Source organism: Oryza sativa, chromosome 6 (genome assembly GCF_034140825.1).
Source record: "Oryza sativa Japonica Group chromosome 6, ASM3414082v1".
NCBI lineage: Eukaryota > Viridiplantae > Streptophyta > Magnoliopsida > Poales > Poaceae > Oryza > Oryza sativa.
In genome coordinates, this window is record NC_089040.1 from 4,699,184 (window position 1) to 4,723,865 (window position 24,682).

A 24,682-nucleotide genomic window follows, 5' to 3' on the forward strand; every position below is an offset into this window, starting at 1 on the left:
CGCCTTCTTCCTGTTAACGATGAAATTTGGTAAGTCCAAAGTCATCATCAGCTGAAAGTCACTATCGGCTTCCGAGTTCTAGAAGCAGCCGATGGGAGTTGTCAAGTCGCCATGCTATCATGTTCTTAGTGGAGTCGAATCAATTGAAGGAAGCTTATCTAGAAGAGTCCGATTTCAAGAAGGATGCGGCGTGGCAGTTTATCTATTAATTAGGAATAGTTTGTTAGTTTCCTTTTATCTTTAGGAAAGTGTGTTTAGTGTCCGATAAGTACTTTATGTTTTCCTTTTATCTTTAGGAAAGTTTCTTTCTTGTCCGACAAGGACTTGTATCAACCCATGGGTATAAATATGTACACCCAGGGTCTATGCAATCAATCTCTCGATCAATACAACTACTCTCGGCGCATCGCTACCCTATTTACCGAGGTTTTACTTATCTTCCGGCGGAATTTGGGCACCTGACGCGGGGCTGCATCGGCTTTCGATCTCCGGCGAAGGGGTAAGTCCTACGTTCCGTCGGACCCTGGTGAATCTGTCATCTACGTCGGCGTCGCTCAAGGCTACATCGCTTCGATCTCTTGGATCACTCTGGTTTGGTTGATTGATTTGCCTACCTGATATCTCAATTCTATCTCTAATTGCATTGTGTTTAGAGACGCATCGGTTTAGTTGGAACTGTCTCGGTTAGGTCTGATCTTCTATCTTAGCCGATATATCTCTACAATCGCAATGCTGTTCTAAATAGATTTGTTATATCCATCACATTAGACAGATCTATCGGCTTATCGAGTATTAGATTATCATATACAATCTCGTGCTGCATCGGTTAGGTTCGACCTACTAGATTGTTGTTGATAATATAAGTCTTGCTAAGCTGATAGGTTCATGCTAATGTTTTATCGGAGTGTTAGCCGATAAGTTATCTGGACGTTGCATCGGCTTAGAAGGATTACATATACATATTAGTTGGATTTAGCCGATGACAACAAAGGTTTCACTGTTTAATCTAATCTGTGGATTTTATGGCATCGGACCTCCAGCCGATGTATATTTTAAACTTCGGATCAGTGCTTATTCTATCATATCATTGCTAGCCGATTGTTTTCTATTGGATTACGTTATTGTTATATTATATTATTGACAGCCGATTGCCTTTATATCATTATCTACATTAGACATATAGCCGATTGCTTAAACCCTATCGCTATCGGTTGGTACATCGGCTATTATCGGCTATCGGCTGGGATTGCTCCATCGGCTGTTTAGCCGATCAGTTGTTTGATCTACTGTTTACATATCTTGTCAGTTGCAAGGTCAAACTGACTGGCACACCCGCATCTCATTAAGTTTTGGACCTGCACAGGAGCTAAGCAGATCTCCTAGACCGGTGTGTTCGATTTTTTCGTCAACACTTCCGTAGCTTCGCCGACGCGTTCCAGGACCTCTCCGACTCCACCATCCGTACGTCGTTGATTGTGAACACCTTCACGCCATGGATGCGCGTGTGCATGCTCGGTGACGACAAGAAGCATTACAACATCGACGCCGGCGCCATCAACAAGTTTGTCTTTCATTTTGTCCTCCACCCACTCTGATTCAGGACAAAATGTTGTAACTGAAGTGTGCTAGAACTAAAACAAAAGGGACAAAAGGGATTGTTGACGAGCAAGCACACGAACAAACGCTCAGCATCTCACTCTGCATCAAATTATGAGCATAAAATCCTGCAGCTTGTGAGATCGTGAGATCTAGATTTTTGAATTGGACAGTAGGTGGCTCTTGTCGGTGAAGCACGCTGAATCCCACATTCCCAGCAGGCATAGAGTTCAGCTTTCACGTGGAGTATCACCGGGCAGTCCTCGAGAGTGTGCTTGGATGTCCTATGCACAGGACACCAAGATCTCGGTTTTAGGGTGGTCGTTCTTGTCGGCTCTGATTTTTTGTTTAGAGGACAAAATTCGGCCGCTTGAGGATTCCTCCTGGGTATTGGGGCCGTCGATGTTCCATTCTCCACTTGAGTGGGAGGAATTATCGGCGGTGCGTCGTTTCTCGGAGTCGTAACCGTGCCTTTCTCGTTCCCGATAATTATTGGGCCAGTCGAGATCGGCGTGATGGTGTAGACCGGAAAGAAAATGGATCTGACTTGAGTCCACACCAGCGATGTCGAGGTAGAGGCTCCTTGATCGACGCCGGTGTTGATACTGCTGTCAGGAAGTCTTGAAGTCATACTGGTAGATCCTTGAGCACCAAGTCCTCCTACCTGGCGTGCCACTGTCGACAAGCGATACTTGTGGACCGGATGAGTTGAGTATTGGGGTATGTTGGAACGAGGGTCTACGTAGTACGACATCAAGCAAACAAAAGATAAGGATTATACTAGTTCAGGCCCCCTTATCAGGTAATAGCCCTAGTCCAGGTTATATGGGATTTATGATGATGAGAATAGGTTACAAAGAGAGTAGTCGAATCAGATGATACCGGTGAGATCGTAGTCGAGGGATTTGACGAGATCTCCCGACGAGTTGGCTCCACGTACTTCGGCTTCGTAATATATGGTGGGTGTGTTGGCGATTGAATTGGATGCCTTTCACCCCTCCCCAGGGGTCCCTTTTATACCGTGGAGGGTGAGCGAGGGCCTGAGCGGCGATAGAGGATGTGCAGGAGATTTCAAGTAGACGATACAACAGGACCTCCGTCCCTCACCATTGGCAACCCCACTGACCTCCATCCTTCGCTCGCCACCGCCGCACCGACACTCCCCTCCCTCCATGTCTCCTGCGGGCCCAACTGCCTCTCCCTGCCACTTTTTCCTCGCCTTCGTACTTGGCTCCGGCCTCACCGTTTCCTTCTCTCTTGTCCTCAAGCTGTCGTTGGGTGACTCCGCCGACAGCAGAGACAGCTCGGCGCCGACGATGTTGACCCCGTCGTGGCCATTCGAAGGTGACAATGAGGAGCGTCATCCCGGTGCGGGGTGACACGCGACGGTAAGGAGAGAGAAGGGATGAGAGGAGGAAGATGAGGACATGTATGACCCACATGCCAATGACCCCCACAATATTTTCTGTGAATGACAGATGGGTCCCACGTACTTTTTTGCCTTTTGTTTTATTATAATGCCACAAAAGCGCCACGTCGATGTCACGTGGGATAGAGACCAAGTCAACAACGCCACGTAGGCGCCACGTGAGCCAAAATCGCTTCCTAAACCACCCAGAGACATAGTTTCCATCGGTTTTGATAGTTGGAGGGGTCGATATACCCGGTTTTGTGGTTGGAGGACATGATTTATACTCAGGCGATCGTTGAGGGAGTCAAAATGAACTTTTTACGATTGTTTATACATATACAGCCCCTTTACAGAGACAGCCCAAATAGCGGCCCATTGTGACCCTTTTTGTCAAGGTTTGTGAAAAGCGGCCCATTGATCCTCAGTAAACAGAGCCCCTTTCGCGAGAGCTCCTCTGAAATATCGTCCGTCCAGACCTAGAAACCATCTGTCCCTCAATCCCGCGACGCCGCCGCCGTTCTGCTCCGGTGCTAGGGCTTGGGAGCTGAGCTCCACCCTGCCCCCTCCATTCTCCAGCTCGCCTCAGGTCAGTACCCTGCAGATCCGCTTGATCTTAACCCTCTTTTCATTGATCAAAAGCTAATTTATTATCCTATTTCTCATCGCCTTTGTTTGTTATTCTTCTCTTGTTTGTTTGGCTTTTGTGAAGCCATCCCTTCCTTCCGTCTTTAAAGGCATCGCTGCCGGGCGGCTGTTAGCTGAATCGATCGCAAGGAAAGACAAAGGAGGAGAGTTCAGTCGACTTGGGATCGAGTAGAATCGCCGGCTTCTGCTGCTATTGCGGTACTCTTCCTTCCTTGAATGTCGTTTACTTCTCCAGGTGCATAGCATAGCTTTTTTTTTTTTTTTTGGGGGGGGACGGAGACCGACGAGATTAATTGTTGTTTCTGTTTTGAAGCTGACCATTATATCCAATCCCAATCCAATCGACGATGGGCCTCTCTCGTCGGTTTCTGAACCTGATCGTGGACAACCGCATCCCTGGAGCCAAATCGCTGCGCTGCATCGACCTCACCCTCGCGCGCTACAAGTTGTTCAACACTACAACACCTGCTGCACTGATACTGAATGGGAAAATATCTGAATCAGAACGCCCACAAGACTCCACCCCATGGGCGGGTGCCGACAATAACGAGAAGGAAGCGGCAGCAACGTTAAAGATAGGAACGATTCAGCTTCCTACACCAATCATGAACTTTCGATCTTCAGCTGAGTACTTGAGTTGGTATATCAACTGTATTCCGCTTGCAGGTCGCAAGGTGCTCTGCACAGACCAATCTGGCCGCGCCTGCCTCTTCGATGCCGATACGTGCAAAGTGGATACCTTGCCCTCTCTCCACAAGCCCAAGTGTTTGCCCTACTCCATCTTCATCCCCAGTGCCGATGACAAGGACGACCACGACGACAATAGTAATGGAGGTGGCAGCGTCTACATCATGGATACTTGTCTTAATCACATACCAAGAGACAACATACAGCTGAGCAGTCAGTTTGAGGCTTTTGTCTACCGTAGGTCCACCTTGACCTCCTTCACCAAGTCCTGGCAGTGCCAGCGCCTCCCGCCACCGCCATTCGTCTGTGACCCCAAGTACAAGCATGCCAGCCCCCACAAGATCACTTCATACGCAGTGGTCGACGGCGGCTCCCACATCTGCATATCGGTGGATGGTGCTGGCACCTACTGCTTGGACACGGTGAAACACACTTGGATCCAAATTGGGGAGTGGACACTACCCTTCATCGGCAAGGTTGAGTATGTACCGGAGCTGAAGCTGTGGTTTGGCATTTGTGCCAATGACTGGAAGCAATTTGGTGCCGCTGACCTCTCCACCATTCTCTCCACCATGGACTCTCAGCCACAGCTAGTAGGATCTTGGAAGGAGCTGGAGGCACCCCAAGAGTGGACAGAGATGCAGCATCCTCATCTTGTCAACCTGGGGTCTGGCAGATTCTGTGTCGCAAGGTTCTACCACAGTTGGACACCCACGGCGGGCTTATTTGGTTCTGATTTAGGTGAGCTTTTTTTTACTGTGTTGACCGGTACAGATGTGGTGCAATGTGTTGTCCATGACGGCAATGGGACTGGCAATGCCTCTTGCAATGACAGTTGCAATAACCCTTATGGCAGCAACGGGAAAGTGGAACTCCGAATGATCAAGCACAACTCAAAATGCCACATGTCTTATGGCACCGATGGTAACATTAAGGTATTGTTCTGAATAATAACTTACTTTGGTGTATTATCTTACCCATCATTATCGTCTGAATAATTTTGGCACTTTGGTATGTAAGAGACAAATTGTTCTTTGAGTACTGTCATGAAATTTAACTCTCCCTGTGTTATTTGCTTCGCTTAGTATGATGATATAAATTTAACTCCCTGTGTTATGCGCTTTGCATAGCATGGTGATACTGTTTCCCGCAATGTCACATTCTGAGTTATCTTAATTTAGGTCATTCTGAGTTATCTTAGGTCATCATTTATGTGGTGACTCATGTATGTTCTCATAGTTTTGAGGGCTTTGTCATGAACGTAGATCTCCCCCTGTAATCCTTTTTGTACTATGTATGTATGGTATCAATCTATTGCAATGGTACACTTGTTATCTTCAATAGTCCTACCATTTGTGGTCATCTTATTATTACTCCCTTTGTCCCAAAATATAATATAAGAGATCCATTACTAGGATATGTCTCATCCGGTCAAAATCTCTTATATTTTAAGCCGGAGGGAGTATTGTTTTTTGCCTCCATCTGGGTTGCTAAAATCCCTTAAATATTTAATATTTTTTTGGACGGAGGTGGTAATGTTGTGTCTGCTGCATGCTCTATGTTTGACTCCCATGTTCAACCAGAAAGCATTCTTTATCATCCTGGTGCCATCTGCGAGATATTTTTTTTTTGGTTTCCATTAGCACGCTTTTTAAACGTCTAAAAAAGACGCGAATATTAGGGAAGGACCTAATATCAAATAATTAGAAGGGGTGAGGTTTCGAATCCAGGTCGTCTAGTCTATCACCTTGTGGAGCTAGCCGGAAAACCTCCAAGCGTTTCTCGCTTTTTAAACTGCTAAACGGTTTGTTCCATACGAAAACTTTCTACATAGAAGTTGCTATAAAAATCAAATAAGTTAATTTTACAAGTTTTTAATAATTAAAACTCAACTAATCATGTTAAGGACTTGTCTTTTGCGTGTGCAATTAATCTTCATCTTTCATTAGATTCGAACGGGGCACTTAAAAGCAAGCCGTGCCCATCGTCCTGGATTCTTCTGCTCATGCGACTACTCGTAAGCTATTACAATATGTGCTGTGCACTTGTGTATTCATCTCACTATTACAATATTGTGTTGTGCATTTGTGTATTCATCTCACTTGGGTTCTAGGACTTTGGCCTCTCTTCTTGGATACATGGGACGCAATAGCACAGGCCCCTCAGTCTATCAGAGAGTTTATGGCTCTTCTGACTTTTCCTTCTTCACGATCTGATTTTTCCTTCTTAGCGTCAACTGCAGGAAACAGATCAAGCAATCAGGGTCAGGCAGAGCAAAACCACAGGGGAAAAAAAGGGAGAATCAGAGTGGGATGCTTAATTTCTTAACCTTTACGGCTCTCTATGAATTGAGCAGGGATTGGGTACTCAGTCTGATATAGGGGGCATTCGTGGCGGAAGGACTTCATGGTACAGAAAGAAAAATAACACTACGAAATATATAACAAAGGCTAACAAATTTATGACACATTGGTTGTTAGCTCACCTCTTATTTGTTTGTCTAATATAGCGGCCTTTCCCTCACGTTTTGACTCACAAAAAATATATTCGACAGGACATGGACATGATGTTAAGGCTATGCACTCACCCAAATCGAACTGGTTCTTAACACTTATTCTCATGCACTGATGTCTGGTCTAACCTAGATGGATTTAAGGAAACAATAATTCAAGAGATAGAAGTAAATACATGGATAGTAGCAGCACACACAGCTAGAGTCAATGTGCAGATAGAAGTAAATACATGGAAATGGTCCTCCTAACACACCATTGGATGTTCTATATTTTGCATCTTGCATTTGCAGAACTTTCATTGGTAGTCCAATTTAAATTGGGCAACAAAATAATCTGTCACAGAATTGATTGTTCATTCCAATTTGAGCTAAATTTTATATGTAATAATGAAAAACAACAGATACAACTATTTTGCATCATAACTCATAAATTTAGGTGCAGTCCATACATGAATTTCTTGATCTTTAGAGTTCAGTCCTCTTGGAAACCAGCACAATGTAGCCCTCGAGCTTCGGATGCCTGAATCTCAACCAGGTGTCCTCTAAAAAATGTAACTACTACATAACATTTGGTTTAACTAAACGGAAGGTCAGCAGCAGGCTGAGCGGAGGAGACGTAGGGAATCTGGTGTGTCGGCAACACTACATGACTGAAAACAACAATGACCGGAAGAAATAGGTCAGGCGCAGAAGGAGAGGATTAAAGGAGGATTACCACGGATTGGACTTTCCTGGAGGAGCCTGAGATAGTTGAGAAGCAGCAATGGCTACGACGACCCGATCTTTAGATCGATTGTGGGGGAATCGAACTTGAAGGGACAACAGAAATAGCTTGGAGGGACTACGAAGGATCTTCTAGAAGTTTTGAGGAGCTTCGAGGGTGGCGAGGAGTTGAGCTCAGATCGGCAGCGGCGGTGGTGGCGATTTCCCCAGTAAGATCAAAGTGTGTTTTGATTCCTATTTTTGTGATGAACAATTGACATCAGTGATTATTGGTTTTGATATTTGGAGTTAATCTACGAAGTGGATTTTGAGATGATTGGATTTTACGGGGTCCGGTCAGACCGGGCTAGTGTGGCTGATCAGACCGGTGCTATGCGACGGCCAACGTTGTGTCGGTTTCGGTTTCGGGTTGTTTCTTTGGATATCTGAGTTTGTTTCATGTTTATGACTTCTAGATGGATACTATACATATGTATTACTATTGTTTGCTAACAATGAGTCAAGTTGGTGATAGCTTGGTCTCGGAATATGGTTTCTTTGTTTGATTCATGTGTAGGTGACTCGATGCCTCGGGATAGTATTTGCGGTGATGGATCGGGAGTCGGCTTGGTGGTAAGACGATGTCCGTGGTGGTCAGATATCATACGGGATACTTAGGCTAGAGTTGATGCACATGGTTGGTGAAGATTCCATATGGCATACGATGGAGGTATTGTGTGCGTATGGGATGCGGAGTCGAATTTGGTATGATTGGTTATGTAGAGTTTGTTTCTTGTACTAGGAGGTTTCCTATTGGGATTAGGATTTCTAGTATGAGTTTGGTTCGTGGCTTTAGGCTGCCTACCTCATGTATAAATAGAGGGGGAGCGTGAGGCTTCCTGGTATCTCTTTGTGTATCGCTTGAGAGAGCAATTGAGTTGCTAGTTTAGTTAGGGTTTCGAGTTTAGTCGAGATTTTTGTAAAGATTGCTGTTGTTGCACTTTGTAAACACAGAGAGAAGCAATAAAGTTGTCATTTACTTCGAGAGTTCTTCGATTTGTGTTTTATCGGGTTCGGCGGTCCGACCGGCAGGATACCGGCGGTCAGACCGGCGGCAAGCGACGATCAGACCGGCGGGTACACGGCAGTCAGACCGGCGGCAGCAGGCAAGCGACAGCAGGCATCTCAACGGTTCGACCGATCGATCTACATCGGTCAGACCGACGTTCATCAGGCGGTCAGACCGGCTCTTACACTTCGGTCAGACCGCGATCCGTCGAATTTGAGGGTAACTTTTATTTCCGCTAAAAGTTTTGGTTTTTGGGCATACCAACCATTCACCCCCCCTCTGGTTGGCTTAGTTCTTGTGTTTCGATCCTACAAGTGGTATCAGAGCCATGTTTTCTTCTTTGGATTTTAACCGATCTAAAGTTTTTGCCATGGCTGCTAATAGGTTTTCAACTAAGCCTCATGTTTTTGATGGAACGGAATTTTCTCATTGGTGCAGTAGGATGCAGTCTTACATTATGGCTGAGGATTGTGATATTTGGAGAAAAGTTTCTCATCCTTATGTGATCCCCGAAGAAATTAATACTGCTGCTTTAAAATATGAGTTTGAAGAAAATTGCAAAGCTCGCAATATTCTTTTGAGTGGGATTTCTCGTTCGGATTATGATCGTGTTTCTTATCTTCAAACTGCCAATGAGATTTGGGTTGCTTTGAATAATTTTCATCAAGGAACAAATAATATTAAAGAACTTCGTCGAGATCTTTTCAAAAAAGGAGTACATAAAATTTGAGATGAAACCTAGAGAAGCTTTGGATGACTATCTTTCTAGGTTTAACAAAATTTTGAGTGATCTTAGATCTGTTGATTCTTCTTATGATGTTAATTATACACAATTTGAGATTTCTCGTCACTTTTTGAATAGTCTTGACATGTCTATTTGGGAGATGAAAGTTACATCTATTCAGGAGTCTGTTGACATGTCTACTTTGACTTTGGATTCGCTTTACACAAAACTAAAAACACATAAGATGAATATTCTTTCTCGTAAAGTTGATCTTAAGTCTAGTGCTTTGGTTTCTTCCTCGACTTCTTTGGATGTTCTTCATCATCGAATTCTACTGCTTTTGCTTTGATTAATGCCATGTCCGATGAGCAACTCGAACAGTTCGAGGAGGATGACTTGGTTTTGGCTGCTAACAGGTTTTCTCGAGCTTTGAATAATGTCAGGAATAGGAAAAGAGGAGGTCATAATCGTTGCTTTGAGTGTGGTGCACTTGATCATCTTCGTTCAGATTGTCCTAAGCTTGGGAGAGGCAAGAAGGAAGAAAATAATAGAGTCAAAGAGGTTGAAGTGTGAACATGCTGATGAAGCCCAAAAGGGGGGGGTGAATAGGCTGTCCCTGAAAACTTAAAAACAAATCGCAGCGGTAAAATTCAAACAGACCCGGAACTTCCTGGTATGGAACACCGGAACTTCCAGTCTGCCAGGCCCGGGACTTCCGGTGTTCTAGTGTAGGAACTTCCGGGTAACAGAACAAGAATAAAATTCAGATTTCGAAACAGGAGACTAAGCCAATCTTCACAAGATGATGCACAGGTATTCTAAGCAGAGGACAGATCACAGAAACATCACATAAAGAGACAAGAGCGATTTTTTCCTGAAGTTCGGATCTTGTGATCCTACTCTCCGTTGAGGAGCTCCAAAGAGCTGGGTCTCGATTAACCCCTTGCCTCACTTGTGCAAAAACCCCAGAGGAAATCCACAGCCTTTAACCCCAAACACTCCTAAGCAAATTTCTAGAATTAAGTGACCACCAAGATCCAATTCAACCTACTTCTAGAAATCCGCCACAAGTGTAGGTTGCTCTACTTGGAAAGCCTCTAAAATCTCAGCACAAGAACTTCATTAATTTACCTCGTTCCCTTTTGAAGGAGAGGAGATCCTTCACAAACTTACCCGGGACATCCACAATATGCAACGGATTCTCGTGGATGACACCTAACCGTCTAGGAGATCATCTCCAAGAGTAATAAGCACCGAGATGACAGCCCACGAGATATTCCAAGTGCTCACCCAAGATCCTAGTCTTTACACATCTCCAAATCTTCCTCTCTCCCTCTCAATCTCTCTTTCTCACAAGAATTAGGCTCTAGATTGAGTGGAGAAGGCAAGAAACACTTGGGAGAGGCTAGCAACAGCTCTAGGTTCGAAAAGTAAAAGTGGAATAGCCAAAGAACGAGCTGGAAACGAGCTGGTTATGTATAACGGCTAGGTGACGTCATCTAGCCGTTACTGACAATTTTGAACTGGAAACTAGACAGGAAGTTCCAGACCTGGAAGATAGGAACTTCCGGACTACACTTAGGAAAATCTTTTTCACAAGACCGGAACTTTCGGACCTGAAAGACAGGAAGTTCCGGACTTGCATTTTTGGACAGATGGAGTATTTGCAAAAATAACTCCTAGGGAAACTTGACACTTGGGTCACACTAAGAGCACTTAACATATCTCAGAGCATCACCTGGAACCCCTCTTAATAGTACGGTTTTTCCTAAAAAACTCGATTGCAATAAATAAACTATCCTATGCACTTCTCGAGTTTCGGTCCGCTTTGATTCTATACTTTTGGGGGGGTCTCCAAGCATGTGTAACGCTCCGCTTCTCGTGGGACGTTAAAAACTAATTTGGCAAAATCCTATATGCGAAAATTTCATTTTTTGTGTGCGAGTCTAAGTCATGCTGTAGATCTCAATTTAAATCTCCTTGATCCTCCTCCTCAAAATCCCTATTCCAAATCAAGTCTCCGAAATCGAACTTCGAAGTTCAATCGCATCCTTTGAATCCTCGCCAAACACTCACTCCCAATCCCCAAAAATATCAAACACTACCTTGAGTCTTCCTTGATTCCTCCCTGAACCCTCGAGTTCGAATATCGAATTTAAATCCAAATCCAAACTTCAATTCTCTCCAAATCAGCCCTCTCTATGAAAGTCTAAATCGCCTCCCTCAAGTTTTGTGGGTCGATTTTGTCCCCCTCGGCCCATCTCCCCTCTGCCTATCTCCTCCCTCCTCCTCACACGTGCTATGCATGTGCGCCGCCCGAGAGAGTGTCGTCGCTCTTCCTCTCTCTCTCTCTCTCGCCGGTCGACCACCGCCGCTTTGCCGATTCCCGCCGCCGCGGTTTGAACCCTCCCGCCGCCGCCATTCGATTTTCGCCGCCGCCCGTCGGTTTCCCCCGCGCGCGCGCTCGCGCGTGGCCAGTCGCCTGGTCGCCGCCTGTGCCCGCTCTGCCGCCTGGTCCCGCTACTCCACGCCGCGTGCTTCCAAAACCGTGAGACAGAGCGCCTCTCTCACGCGCTCTCCCCCCTCCCTCTGCTCGCCCAAATTGGCAAGGCGCAGAGCTCCCTTTTTCCCTCCCTTTTCTGCTTTTTCCCCTGACCACCACCGCCATGCCCTATCGCCGCCTGGTCACTTGCGCCTGTGACCGCCAGCTCACGGTCCTTGCACCCTTGACCGCCCTATGTCGGTTCCCCCTCCCAAACCGCCTCTTCTCCATCTATAAAGCCCAAGCCGAGCCTCCCCATCTCATTCTCTCTCGGCATCTCTCTTACACCGCCGCTGCGCCATTGTTGCCGCCTCGCAGCTGCCGACCTCACATCCTTCGCCGTCGCGCGTGCTGGTGAAGCCTGCGTGCGCGCGAGGAGCCGAAGAGGACTCCGGGCACCCTCCTTCTTCCCCTTCCCCGGTCCGAGGCCGGAGAGCCCGCCCGCGCCGTCGGCCATCTCCCAACGCCCGTCCTGATGCGGTAGCCTTCCGTTCCACTTCCTCGCTCTCTCTCGCCACCTCCAGCTCGCGTGGTAGGTCAGCTAGACTCTCGAACACGCGTAGACGAAGCCCCAAGCCCCGCCGCCGCCACCCGGCATGGCCTCGCCGCCATTGCCACCCGCTCCCGGAGGCCGCCGCCGTCGCTAGCCCTCCTCGGTGCTCCTTCGCCCCACCCGGCGCCGGAAACGGATTCCCCGACCCCCATAGATACTCCCACCGCTTTGAATCGAGCTCTCGTTGCCCCGTCGCATTTCCCCTCTTATCTTGCCGCCGGCCGCCGCTGCCGCAATCCGCCGATTCCGGCCATCCCCCGGCGAATCAGAGCCTATGGCTCGCTTTCTCTTGTCCCTCCCGCCACTCTGGTGTACTCCCCCTCCCTTGAACCCCCGCGAATCGCTCCGGCGAACGCCGTTGCCGTCCGCCGTCGGATGCCGGCGCCCCCTTTTTCCTCCTCCTGCCGGCCCGCGTGGCTGCCACGTAGGCGCCACATCGGAGCCACATCGGCCGCGACCGGGTCAGCACGACCAGCCTGCCGCCTCCCCCTCCCTCGACCGGTGCGCGCGGTCCACGGAGAGCCCTATGGCTGCGCGTGGGCCCGCCGCCTCTCGGTCCATCCGACACACTACCCGTGCGCCATCTTCACCAAACCCTAGTGCCGCCCCCGCGTGAACCCATTCCTCCGTGGACCCAGCCGCCGATAGGTGGGCCCGTCCCGGGACCCCGCATGGTGGACCGCGGTCCACCCGGTCGGTCTCCTCCCCCTCCTGCGCCCCATTAGGCCGCCCTCCTCGCGGCCGTGCCGGCCCATTAGGCTCGCCCGAGCTGCGCAAGTCCCTCGAGCCGCGCCAATGCCACCCGAGACAAGTCTGATTCACATCTCTCGTCCATTTCCTTTTCCAAAGGATTTAATAAATCCTTTTCCTTTAGACAGAAAATACAAATAATCTTAGGAAATCCATATCTCCTCAACCGCTCGCCCGATTGACCCCGTTCCACTTCCAGTAATTCCATAAAATTGAGATCTGTCTAATGGCACTATAATTTAGTCTAAATAGGATCTTTTATTGGTCTTTTGTTTAGGTTCTGATTGTTTACGTATAGTTGCGGTTACCGGATTTTCGTCAATCGTGGTTTTCTCGAAGATTCGTGAAGCTTCGTGAAGACCTTGAGCAAGGCAAGTCACCCTTTGATCAATTGCTCCTATAATTGGAAAATCATTATTATTTTGTTTGCAACTTGCATTATTAGAATCACACACTTAACTTGCTTGGCCTCGGTTTGCGTGCCAAACCGACGGACCTACCCAGTAGTCGCACTAATTCCTGTAGGCTGTACTACCCTGATTCCTTGTCGCTCCACCCTTGTGGTACCTCGGTATCCGTGCTCTCTAAGCGCGTATACCAAATATCCCACATACACCGTTGATTGTCGAAAACTTGGAAAATGGGTTTGAGAAGCCTTGAAAACCCGACATGTGGTGTCGGTGTGTTTGAAAATAAAATGAATTGTGAAAACTCGCGATGCGGGTGTTGTGCCTATGTGGCGTCATCCCGTATTCGCATATAAGGACCGATTCCTGTGGGAAATTCATCAAGCATAACAAGTGCAACCACATGGTGGTATGGGACACCCTGGCTAAGTAATTAGTTGCTTTTGGGAAATCTTGTATGCCAATAGAGGTGGAAAGCCGGGATGTGGGGGTAGAGGCATCCTGGGAGTCCGAAACAGAGGAAGGCACCCGGGAGTCCTAAGGGAAAGCCGGAGTTGGCCCGATCTTGGTCAGGGAGACCCTCTATGTGGCATGAGGTGACCCAGGATTGGCTTTGGAAAGGCCTTGTCACGAACCTCCGACACCAGCCAGTGTCTGGAGTAAGTTCGTGTCTTGTGGGTAAAGTGTACCCCTCTGCAGAGGTTAACTAACTGTTCGAACAGCCGTGCCCACAGTCAAGGGCGGATGTGAGGTGTTTCCCGTTGCGTAGATTTGTTTGCCAGTGCTTTGTGAAAAGTTGTTGTGGTGTGGGAATCGTAACCAGAATCAGCCTATGTGGCAGATGGATGACCTGAGTGGTCAGAAACGAATTTGTGTGATTCGGAATGTCTACGAGCATCATAGACTAGGCTTCCCGAGTGGAAGCGGATTGCTTTGCTGCTGGGCAGCTGGACTCTGGGAGTCCGCAAAAATGAAAAAGGCTCTGGGAGCCGCCTAATCAAGTGAAATGGCTCTGGGAGCCGAAAAGTAATGATCTGACCCGGGAGGTTGGTACATTACCATTTGAGTTGTTGAAAATCATCTCTTAAGTCGAATCGAGACGCAAGTCTCCTTTCGACCCAAACTTAAAAAGAAATAAATCACGTAGTGATTTCAAAAATGATTTCAAACAAAGGATTTGCAAAACAACCTTGCCTCTCTTCCAAGCTTGCATTAAACACCTAAGTTCCCGTGACTTGCTGAGTACGAAAGTACTCACCCTTGCTCTATATAAATATATATAGTTCCTCCGTCGTGAAGTGAAGATGAAGTGAAGTGAAGATTAGGGTTTTGTCCTAGTTCCCAGCCGTCGCCTGTGGTGTTGGGTGTTAGACCGTTGGTTCCGCTGCTGCTGTTGTTGCTGGTGTTTCCTCGTCTGTGTCTTCGGTTGTATTCTCAGGCTGTCCTGAGCTGCAACCTAAGTTAAGGTAAATAAGTCATCTATTTGTTTTAAGGATTTGCAATGATCCATATTTGTCACCGTGGGTACCAGCACTATGTCCTGGGACTGGTACTGAGATCGCGGTTTCGTAGGAAGCTGTCGGTGACATGGGGCTGGGGGTATCGTGACTAGAGGCCGGGGTAGCCGCGATCACCCACGTGGCCTGACCCCCTCGAGGGGGTCGGGCCCGAGGGTGACGTGGCCACCCCTCCCTCTGTCTCCCCGAGGGGTCGGGCCGCTCCCGTTTCGGCCCCGAGGCCTGGGACGCCCCGACCCCCTATGGTTTTGGCGCCACGTGTGTGGGATAGGTGAGCCCAGCGGGGCTCACCTAACCGCATTTATAGCGGATTGGACGAGCGCGCCACGCCGCATTTAATGCGGCGCAGCGCACGCTTATCCGGTCCGTGACCAGTCGCGGTATGTGACCGGTCACAGACCGGTCAGATCGCGGGTTAGGTGGCAACAGGCGGCCTGTCGCACGCCTCGCCCCGTCCCGTCGGAATGATGAGAGCTTCCTGGCTCTCGTCTCTAGCCGGAGCTGGCGTGCTGACTCCTGGAGTTGGTATGTCAGTCCCGGTCAGATCCATTCTAGGCTTCAGCGCAAGCATGGGAAGAAAGTCGCTGGCCATTGAATGAAGGTTGAAATGGGCGTCCACCGGGAGAGCTGACGAGCGGAGCAGAAGGCGTGTGCTGTGCTTGTCAGAGGTCACTTCCGGCTATAGACTAGCCCTCATTGTAAAAAGCATGTTTCCTTTCTTAGGCAGCTAGAGGCCCATGTGGTGACCCCTGACCACATAAAAAGGAGGCCCAGGCCTAGGAGAGGGGGGTCGAACTCTGGCCACTTGGTTCTAGAGCCTGAGCTCTCTCTGGTTCTCTCGAGCTGTATTCCTTCACACACAGATCCACCAGAACACAGGAGTAGGGTATTACGCTTCTCAGCGGCTCGAACCTGTCTACATCGCCCGTGTCTTATGCGATTCTTCTCGCTGACATTCCTCAGATCGAGGGCGAAGAACCTCACTTAGCGCCCCCGGCCGAACCGGCAAAGGGGGGCCTGCGCGGTCTCCCGGTGAGGAGCCCCAAGCTCCGTCAGAAGCGGTTTGCGCCGTTATTCCTACGACACGCTCCTGTCAAGTGCCGTTGTACGGCGATGCCGGATTGGGGTGTGACAGCATGCATCTTCCACACCTTGGACTAATGCACCTGAAAATTAGCTCAATAAACTCATTAGTCCCTTAACCACATTTGTCATTAATCACCAAAACCCACTAGGGGGATTAATGCACTTTCAATCTCCCCCTTTTTGGTGATTGATGACAACATGGTTAAAGCTTACAAAAGATTGATATAAATTTTGTTTTGAATGGTTAGAGGTGAATGAAACTCCCCCTTAGTGTATGCATATGGAAGATATGAGAGAAACTCATATGCATATGAATAAGGGAACAACTGTGGAGAGTTTCCTTCATCACTACTCATTCGTGGGATGCAAATAAGCAGTAAGAATAGATATGATATGCAAATGATATGACATGGTGAGCACTCAAAAAGAATAAAATCAACATCACATCACAAACAAGAAATAAGACACTCATAGCATAAATGAAGTGCAATATATATAAGGAGCAGCTAAGAGCATCTAACAGTCATTACATCCACACAACTAGAGAAATATTACATGTCCACAAGTCCATAAGAGTAGAGGCCAAAGGACTGCCAGGTCCGGAACTTCCGGATAAAATACCCGGAACTTCCGGACAAGCTGACAGGAATATAGAGCGAGGGAGCTGCCAGGTCCGGAACTTCCGGATAAAAGGATCCGGAACTTCCGGATAAACAGACAGAGCAGGCAGCAAACAACAAAAACAAAATTTTGACCCTCTTCGATTGCAATTTTCTCCCCCTTTGGCATCAAGGCACCAAAAAGAGACAAAATCACAAGGGAAGAAGAGGATCAAGCCTCATCACCATCTCCATCAGAAGGAATGATCTCGGTGTCGCCGGAGTGAGGTGAGTCAATGTCTTGCCCGGCGGCGTCCACTGCCTCATCTGGATCTGTAGGCACATTCTCTGTAGGTGCATCGGACTCTGGGTCAGGGATATCATCACCACCATCATCATTGCTGCTCTCCTCAGAGTGGGAGGACTCCTCATTGAAGAAATGAGCAGTGCCAGAGGGTCCCTCACCACTAGCAATGTCTCGAGCAGCCTCATAAGCAGCAAAAGGATCAGCAAACTATTCATCATCAGAAATATCAGAGACCTCCTTGCCTGCTGCAATCCAATCTTCCTTCTGACGCCTCTCTATCTTCTTCACCTTCTTAGCTGTCTTAGCACACATGCAAAAGATAGCCCGGAGAGCCTTCTTTATGGGGGAGGAAGACTCAGAGCGCTGTGGAGCAGCAGAAGAAGAAGGAGCAGCTGATGTAGAAGCACGAGTCTCCCTGGCAGAAGGAGTAGCTGAAGAAGAGGGAGCACGAGGACGGAAAGACTTGTGCTGGTTATCCTTGAAATAACAAATCCCAGCCTTTGCCTCAATCATCTTCATGATATAAGGAGCATAGATGCAACCCCTCTTTGGCTCACACACTGTCTCATAGATCTCACTCCAGATAAGCTTCATGATGCTAAAATCTGACTTGTTGTAGCGCATGCGACTGAGGAGAAGCGCATGCCTACCAGGAAGAGCTGTAGCATCTCCCACTTTGAGGAGCAATGACCACCTAAAGATAGAATAAAGCACTCTATAGTATGGAAGCAACCCACAAGTAGTCCCCAAACAATCCTTGGGAGCATCCTTCTCATACAAGAAAGTAGTGCTGGTCACTGATAAAGCATCCTCTGCAAAGAGATGTGGACAACTCAGGTCATCATCATCTAACTCCAAAGCTGCAGCAAACTGAGCCATAGAAACCTAGGATTCAATCACCAGACACAAACATTTATTTACCGACGTGAACTGTTAGTATTTTCTCCCTTGATGATAGTATTTCAAACTCGCCATTCTAAAAAGTTTCCCCGAAATTGCACCATATGCAAGAATATTCTCACCACGTACGATTTTTATAATAGATCCAATATATTGGGTTTTTTTACAACCGATAAGAAAATGGATTATTGCTCTAGCTAACAATCTGATCCAAGACTCCAAGCAATTTATAGTACTATAAAAAAAAGAAAGAAGTTTCTTGGAAGTTTCTGAACATGAAGCTTGTCCAGATTAGTAGTACTAGGATACGTCACATCCACTCAAAATCCCTTATATTTTAGGACGGATGGAGTACTCTAGTTCGAAATATCTAGTAACTAGCAAAATGCCCGTGTGTTGCACCGGATAATGATATGGTGACTGAACTTTGATTTGAACTATTTATATGAAGAAAATGAATTGAAATATTTTTTGATTTGAACTATTTATTTGATTTGAAATTTTCTTGGAATTTACATAGCTTAATTGCTAATTTTGATAATACAAATATCATTTCAGCATTTATTTAAATAAAAATTATTTTTTCTCTATGAGCCTTTTTCAGCCCATTTTCTTCTTCAGCCCGCAAGCGACCGACGGCCCGCGTGCGGCCCAAGTGATGTAGCCCAAGTGGTGCGGCCCAAACTCTCGATCGATCTCAACCGTTCGTTTTCGTTTTGATGGACGGCTCAAATCAGTTTGAAATTGATAAAAACCCTAACCCTCCCCCTCCTTCCCAGCCGAGCCGAGCCGGCCGCCTCCCCCCTCCCCATCTCCCCACCGGCACCGCTTCCCCTCCCTTCCCCTCCGGCGGCGCCGCTCCCTCTCCGCCTCTCCCCCTCCCCCCAGCCGACCGCCTCCCCCGCCACCGGCGTCGTCTCTCCCCCCACCGGCGCCGCTTCCCTTCTCTTCTCCCTCCCTTCTCACCGGTACGGCGCGGTGACGGCGGGGTGCGGCGGAGACGGCGCCCTCCCAACGGCGGCGTCGACGGCGTCCGCGCTCCCTCTCCCGCTCTCCTTCTTGTCTCGCCGGCACGGTATAGCGACGACAGGTGCGGCGGATTTTTTTTGCAATTTTTTCCATGGCTATTGCTAACCAAATCGGATTGTGTACGGATGAAAATTAGATGTGACGAAAGAAAAAATACAAATATTTATATTAGTTATAGATATAGATAGTATCAGGCAAGCCTCCTATTTAGGTGGTATTATTCGTGCTACAGTGCTTATTTGCTACGGTATCACACAGAACTATGTTGTACTGGGCTACTGCTTCTCTGCTCTGTGGGCTGGCTACTGGGCTACGTTTGCTTTTTGTTGGGCCGGCCTGCTGCCGTCTTGGCTGGGCTGCTCGCTTGGTTTTTCTTTTTTTCGTTTCTCTTTTGTTTGCGGAGCGTCAGAGATCGATCGCCGTAATGCATCCGGATTCACGGATTAGCGGCGTAATAATCACGTGGGCCCACCCTTTAATGACGGACGAAAAAAATCAACCGGAAGCCTTACTTATTTTTTAATTAGGTACTAGCAAAATACCCATGCGTTGCATTGGGGGAAGAAAAAATAGTAATTAGTGTGTGGGAGCATAAAACCACCAGGTTCATTGAGGTCTTTATAGTCGAATCGAATCTTTGTAGTGCAAATAAGACGCTAACATGATATAATTATTTGTTGCTCTAAATCCACTGACATGGATACTAAACTTTGAAACCACAAAAAATATTTACTTTTTTGTCATGTATTATTATGAGTCAATTGCAGTACTTTGTTATTTTTTTTGGTACTCGATATTGATAAGCACTTTTTTTTCATATTGTAAAGAGTAGCCATAATATAAGAAATATTTTTTGCTAGCTATCAGATCAACCTCACTGCACTCCAATTGCATAACCACTCACTTAAATAATCAGAAGGAAAGAAAAAAATGTGGTATATCGCAGAATAACTTTCACTCTAAATAATAGAAGAAATTATACAATGAATGAAAAAAAAAGTGATGTGATTAGGTGTCCTGTGGCGAATGAGCAATTGATGAGCGGAAAAAAATCCAAATGTAAACATGATTCAATTTGTTGGTGATTACTCTTTCTAAAAAAAAGAAAGACACATGTGATTATTTTTATTTTTAAAAAAGAATTTATTTTGTCGGTAAATAATTCATTTTATTGGTGACTACATGTTTTAAGTAATAAGATCTCTTCTTTTTCCTGCTTGGCGTGAGTCCAAACTTTATTCGTGTTCGGTTGCTACAGTGTTGCGCAGTACTGTGCTGGGCTGGTGGGCTGCTTCTCCTCCGCTCTGTGGGCTCGCTGGTGGGCTGCGGCTGCTATCTGGGCCGGTCTGCAGCTGCTTTGGATGGGCTGCCTCGTCACTAATCCAATCCGGGCTGCTTTGGATGGGCTGCTCCACAAACAAGGTTTTCTCTTTTTATTTTTATTTTCTCCTTTATTTGCAGGCGTAAGAGATCGTGGCCACGCTTTCGGATCGTGGATTAGCGACGAATTATCGTGTGGGCCCACTCTTAATGACGGACGAAAAGATTAACAGGAAGCCTTACTTATTTTTTAATTAGGTATAGATATAGATGTCAACCATGAAGCTAAAATAAAAACGTTCCACATCTCATTGGTCAATCTGATCTGACCGTGACAGGTTCCACATCTCATGTGATCTGTCTGTCTATAATATTGATCAAGGCCTTGTTTAGTTCCAAACTTTTTCTTCAAACTTTCAACTTTTCCATCACATCAAAACTTTTCTACACACATAAACTTTCAACTTTTCTATCACATCGTTCCAATTTCAACCAAACTTCCAATTTTAGCGTGAACTATAAACACACCCCAAGATTCGAATTGTCAAAGAATAGCAAGAAGCAATCAGAATTCAGCAGTCTGTCTTCCCTGAAACTTTTCTTCATAACCAAGTCTTGGTTTTCATAGGTGACTGACTGAATGCATGACTTCGCAGGCACTGGACACGTGTATGCAATTTCTCAGAATCTCTAGACTTCTGGTCTAGTTCCATGGTCAGGTCTATAGACTTGTTCTTGCAGTTCTGATTCTGACTTTCTGACCAGTTTGTGATGCCCCCAGGTACATATATAAGAAAAATCTGGGTATTGATCAATCCTACAGTTAAAATTTCAAGATATCATTCATCTGGTAGGCTGGAAGCAAATCAGTAGTTTTTTTATCTGCAGAGAAATTATAATACAAGAGTAGATATATATTTTTTTAGGAAAACAAGAATATATATATTTCCTTTGGAAAGTAGAAGTGATAGTTACATTTTTGTTAAAGAATATCAAATGCAAATGATAAAACATAAGACGTGATCAGTTACTAAACTATGCATAGAACTATCTAATCCAACACGGCCTGCGGTGAAGCGTAGCTATAGTTGCTGAATGGGAACAGCCCAGACTAATCTTTGCAGCAGATTATTGGTTAATACCTACAATAGATGAAGAGATGGAGCATTCTTGATTTTACATTTCCAGAGCACGCTCAGCATGACCATGTAATTCATACTGTCTGGGTGGAATTTGCAGGCACAGAGCCATTCTGAATTGGTCGAGGCTCTTTGCCATCAGCACGTTCAGACACTCCCATGGATATCCTGGGAACTGTCGTCAATTCTAATTTCACGGAGAGGTCTATCAGCCACAAAGCCATTGCCCATGCTGTTTTGTGCTTGATTAGATCCTTCATGAGCACCGTTTCCATCATCCACACCAGGACTTTGCACATCAGAAACTCTAATTTTTGTGTATTGGGCAAGAACTGACATTGAAATGCTTATCATCAGCATGAGAGCTGACATAAATCCATAGATGATAAAAAGACCAGAGAAACTCTGCAAAGTGAGAGGTGTCGAATCTGTGTTGGGGATCGCATTACTTGGAGAGACAGCCTCTGCACCAAACCAATTTCACTTCCATACGTGAGCCCTCATCCCCACTCGTTACATCCAACATGGCAGTTGAAAGATTATGCACCAGTGGAAAACCAGGAGGAAACACCTGAAGGGAAGAAAACATGATGCAATTTAGGCCAGATTGTAGCATAGCTCTTAAAGGAATATGAGTGAATTCGCCAAAGCAATGGAGTGAGAGACTTACGAAACCAAATCCAGGCGTCTTATATATACGTTTAAGCATCTGGAATTCGTTCTCGTAATGAGGGTCTGAGACAATAGCGGTTAAAAATGGGATCTCATCAACGATAGCAGACACACCTCCATTCTTGGACCCCTTCCTCAAAGATTCTGCATATTCCTGCTTCTTTGAGTAGGATCTTAGCCTTCCTTCACTGAAACCTCGTCTTGTCAAAAATGAGTGCACGAAGGATCCCTCTTGGTATCCAACATAATCACCATTACACAGGAGCTGGTCAAGATCTGTCACTGAGGGCTGGAACCTCTTAACAGTTAGAATGGATGCCAAGCTAGCTCCGTAGCTCTGCACAAGAACCAACACCACGAAGCACCAGCTTACCACAACAATTTTCGACAACGGACTTTTAATAATTTGACCTGTGCATAGTAAAACAAAGATAGTGGGTAATTGAAGAACTATTGTAAGAAAATAGCTAAACCACTTAATACTGCATCAAATATAGCCTGAAAGCTGAGCTCCAAATACTAACCATGAGAAAATGTCAAAGTGGAGAAAGCAAAATAGAGAGCAGTGCAGAACTGTCTTGTTCTTGATCCTTGGAACTCCATGTTTCTGGGACGTTCAATCATCGAAATAACCAAGGCAGTGAATAGGAAAAAGTATCATAGTGGCAAACCAAAGTTCTTTTGTCAGTGGCTTCAAGAATACCCATTTGGTTGTTGATTCAGATTCATTCTTCGCAAGCACAAGCATTGAAACCCCAGACTCGGTGTACGGCATCGTGAACTCCACCTGGCTAGCTCGATCGGCAGTTATGGTTATATCCCCCACTGCAGCATCGTTGATCTGATAGTAAGAACCAGCAGATATAGTGTAAGAATTCGGTTCTGTTACAATGTCATCAAAGCACAGGGAGTAAGGCTTTACCCCTGAAGATACACTCTGTACTAGCTGGTCATAAGAACCATTGAAGACAACAAACTCATAACTCAGATGATTTGGTAACTTCTTCATGGCAGCCTCAAAGACATCAATGCAATAGCCAGTGACACCTTGTGTTATGTGGGGCATTCAGTATCAGCGCCGGAACCGATGCCAACAGCCAGAGCAGGCGCCGTGAGGTTGGATTAAGTTGTTAGGATTAGTTTCAGTGATTAAGTTTGTTAGGAAGATTAAGTTGTTAGTTCCTGGTTAGTAGCTGTTTGGTTTTCCATTGTAAGCCTATATAGGCCATTCGGTTTAAGTGATTAATCAAGAAAGAAGTTAATCCCAGTTCCTGTTAGTTTCCACCACGGCTCCGGGGAGGCGAGGCGTGCGCCCTCGCCCTCCCGTCGAGCACAGCTACGCGCTACGCCACTTAGGGCCAGCGCCTAACATTTTGGTATCAGACTTCCACGATCCTCTCCCTCGCCGCCGCCGCGCCATGTCTTCCACCGTCACCAACGTCGCCGACGATTGGAAGAAGGGTCTCGCTGAGGTCCTCGACCGCTTGGACTCCATCCGCGGCAAGCTCTCCGACCTCGACAATGAACAGCAGGCGCACCACATCGCCATCCAGCGTTTGGAACGCGCTGGCCGCGATCGCTCGCCGCGCCGTAACAATCGCGACCGTGACGACGACCACGACAATGACGGCCGCCGCGGTGATCGTCCGCCACGCTACCACAAGATTGACTTTCCCAAATTCAACGGCCAAGGTGACCCACTCCATTTCCTCAATCGCTGTGAACAATTCTTCCAGGGCCAGCGCACGCCGGAGGAGGAGAAAGTTTGGCTCGCATCCTACCACCTGCTCGACGGTGCTCGGCAGTGGTATATGCGCATCGAACGCGATTTGGGCACACCGACATGGCGACGCTTCTCCGACTTGCTCAATCTCCATTTTGGGCCGCCGTTACGCCAGGCGCCTTTGGGCAAACTCGCCGCCTGCCGACGCAAGACTAAGGTGGCCGCCTACATCGACCGCTTCCTCGACTTGCTCGCTCGCGCTGGCCCTCTCACGGAGGAGCAGCAAGTAGACCTCTTCACCACCGGACTCCAAGAACCACTCAGCATCGACGTACAACTGCAGTACCCGACCACCTTGGAGTTCGCCATGAATCTGGCGCGTTCGTTTGAGCGCCGCGAGCTCGCCGCTCGCACTACACCGTGACACACCGCTCGTGACCAGGCGTCCTCTTCAGCGGCGCCGACCCCGTCGCAACCGGATGCAGCTTCCTCGGTGGGACAAGCGTCCACACAGGTTGCAGGCCGCACGGTTCGCCGCCTGTCCCAGTCCGAGATGGACGAACGCCGACGCAAAGGATTGTGCTTCAACTGCGACGAGCTCTACGCCCGTGGCCACAAAAAGGTTTGCAAACGCCTATTCCTTCTTGATTTGGCTTATGATGATGATGATGACGAGGTGGAAGGCGCTGCACCGGCTGTCGAACCGGAGACGCTTCGCATCTCTCTGCATGCGGTCACCGGCGTCCGTCCGTCCAACGCCATGCATCTCCATGTCCGCTTGGGCGACGCCAC

General features: G+C 47.2%; 1 protein-coding gene and 1 pseudogene across 1 annotated transcript; one reads left to right on the forward strand and one right to left on the reverse strand.

The window, feature by feature from the left end:
- Positions 1 to 3,492: 3,492 nt before the first annotated feature.
- Positions 3,493 to 5,423, forward strand: LOC107275256 (uncharacterized). The gene is made up of 3 exons (XM_015787422.3): positions 3,493 to 3,593; positions 3,717 to 3,850; positions 3,966 to 5,423. The coding sequence occupies exon 3, from the start codon at positions 4,000 to 4,002 to the stop codon at positions 5,284 to 5,286; it is 1,287 nt and encodes a 428-aa protein (XP_015642908.1). The 5' UTR covers positions 3,493 to 3,593; positions 3,717 to 3,850; positions 3,966 to 3,999; the 3' UTR covers positions 5,287 to 5,423.
- Positions 5,424 to 21,642: 16,219 nt separating this feature from the next.
- LOC107277935 (glutamate receptor 2.8-like) lies at positions 21,643 to 23,233 on the reverse strand (annotated as a pseudogene).
- Positions 23,234 to 24,682: the final 1,449 nt, after the last annotated feature.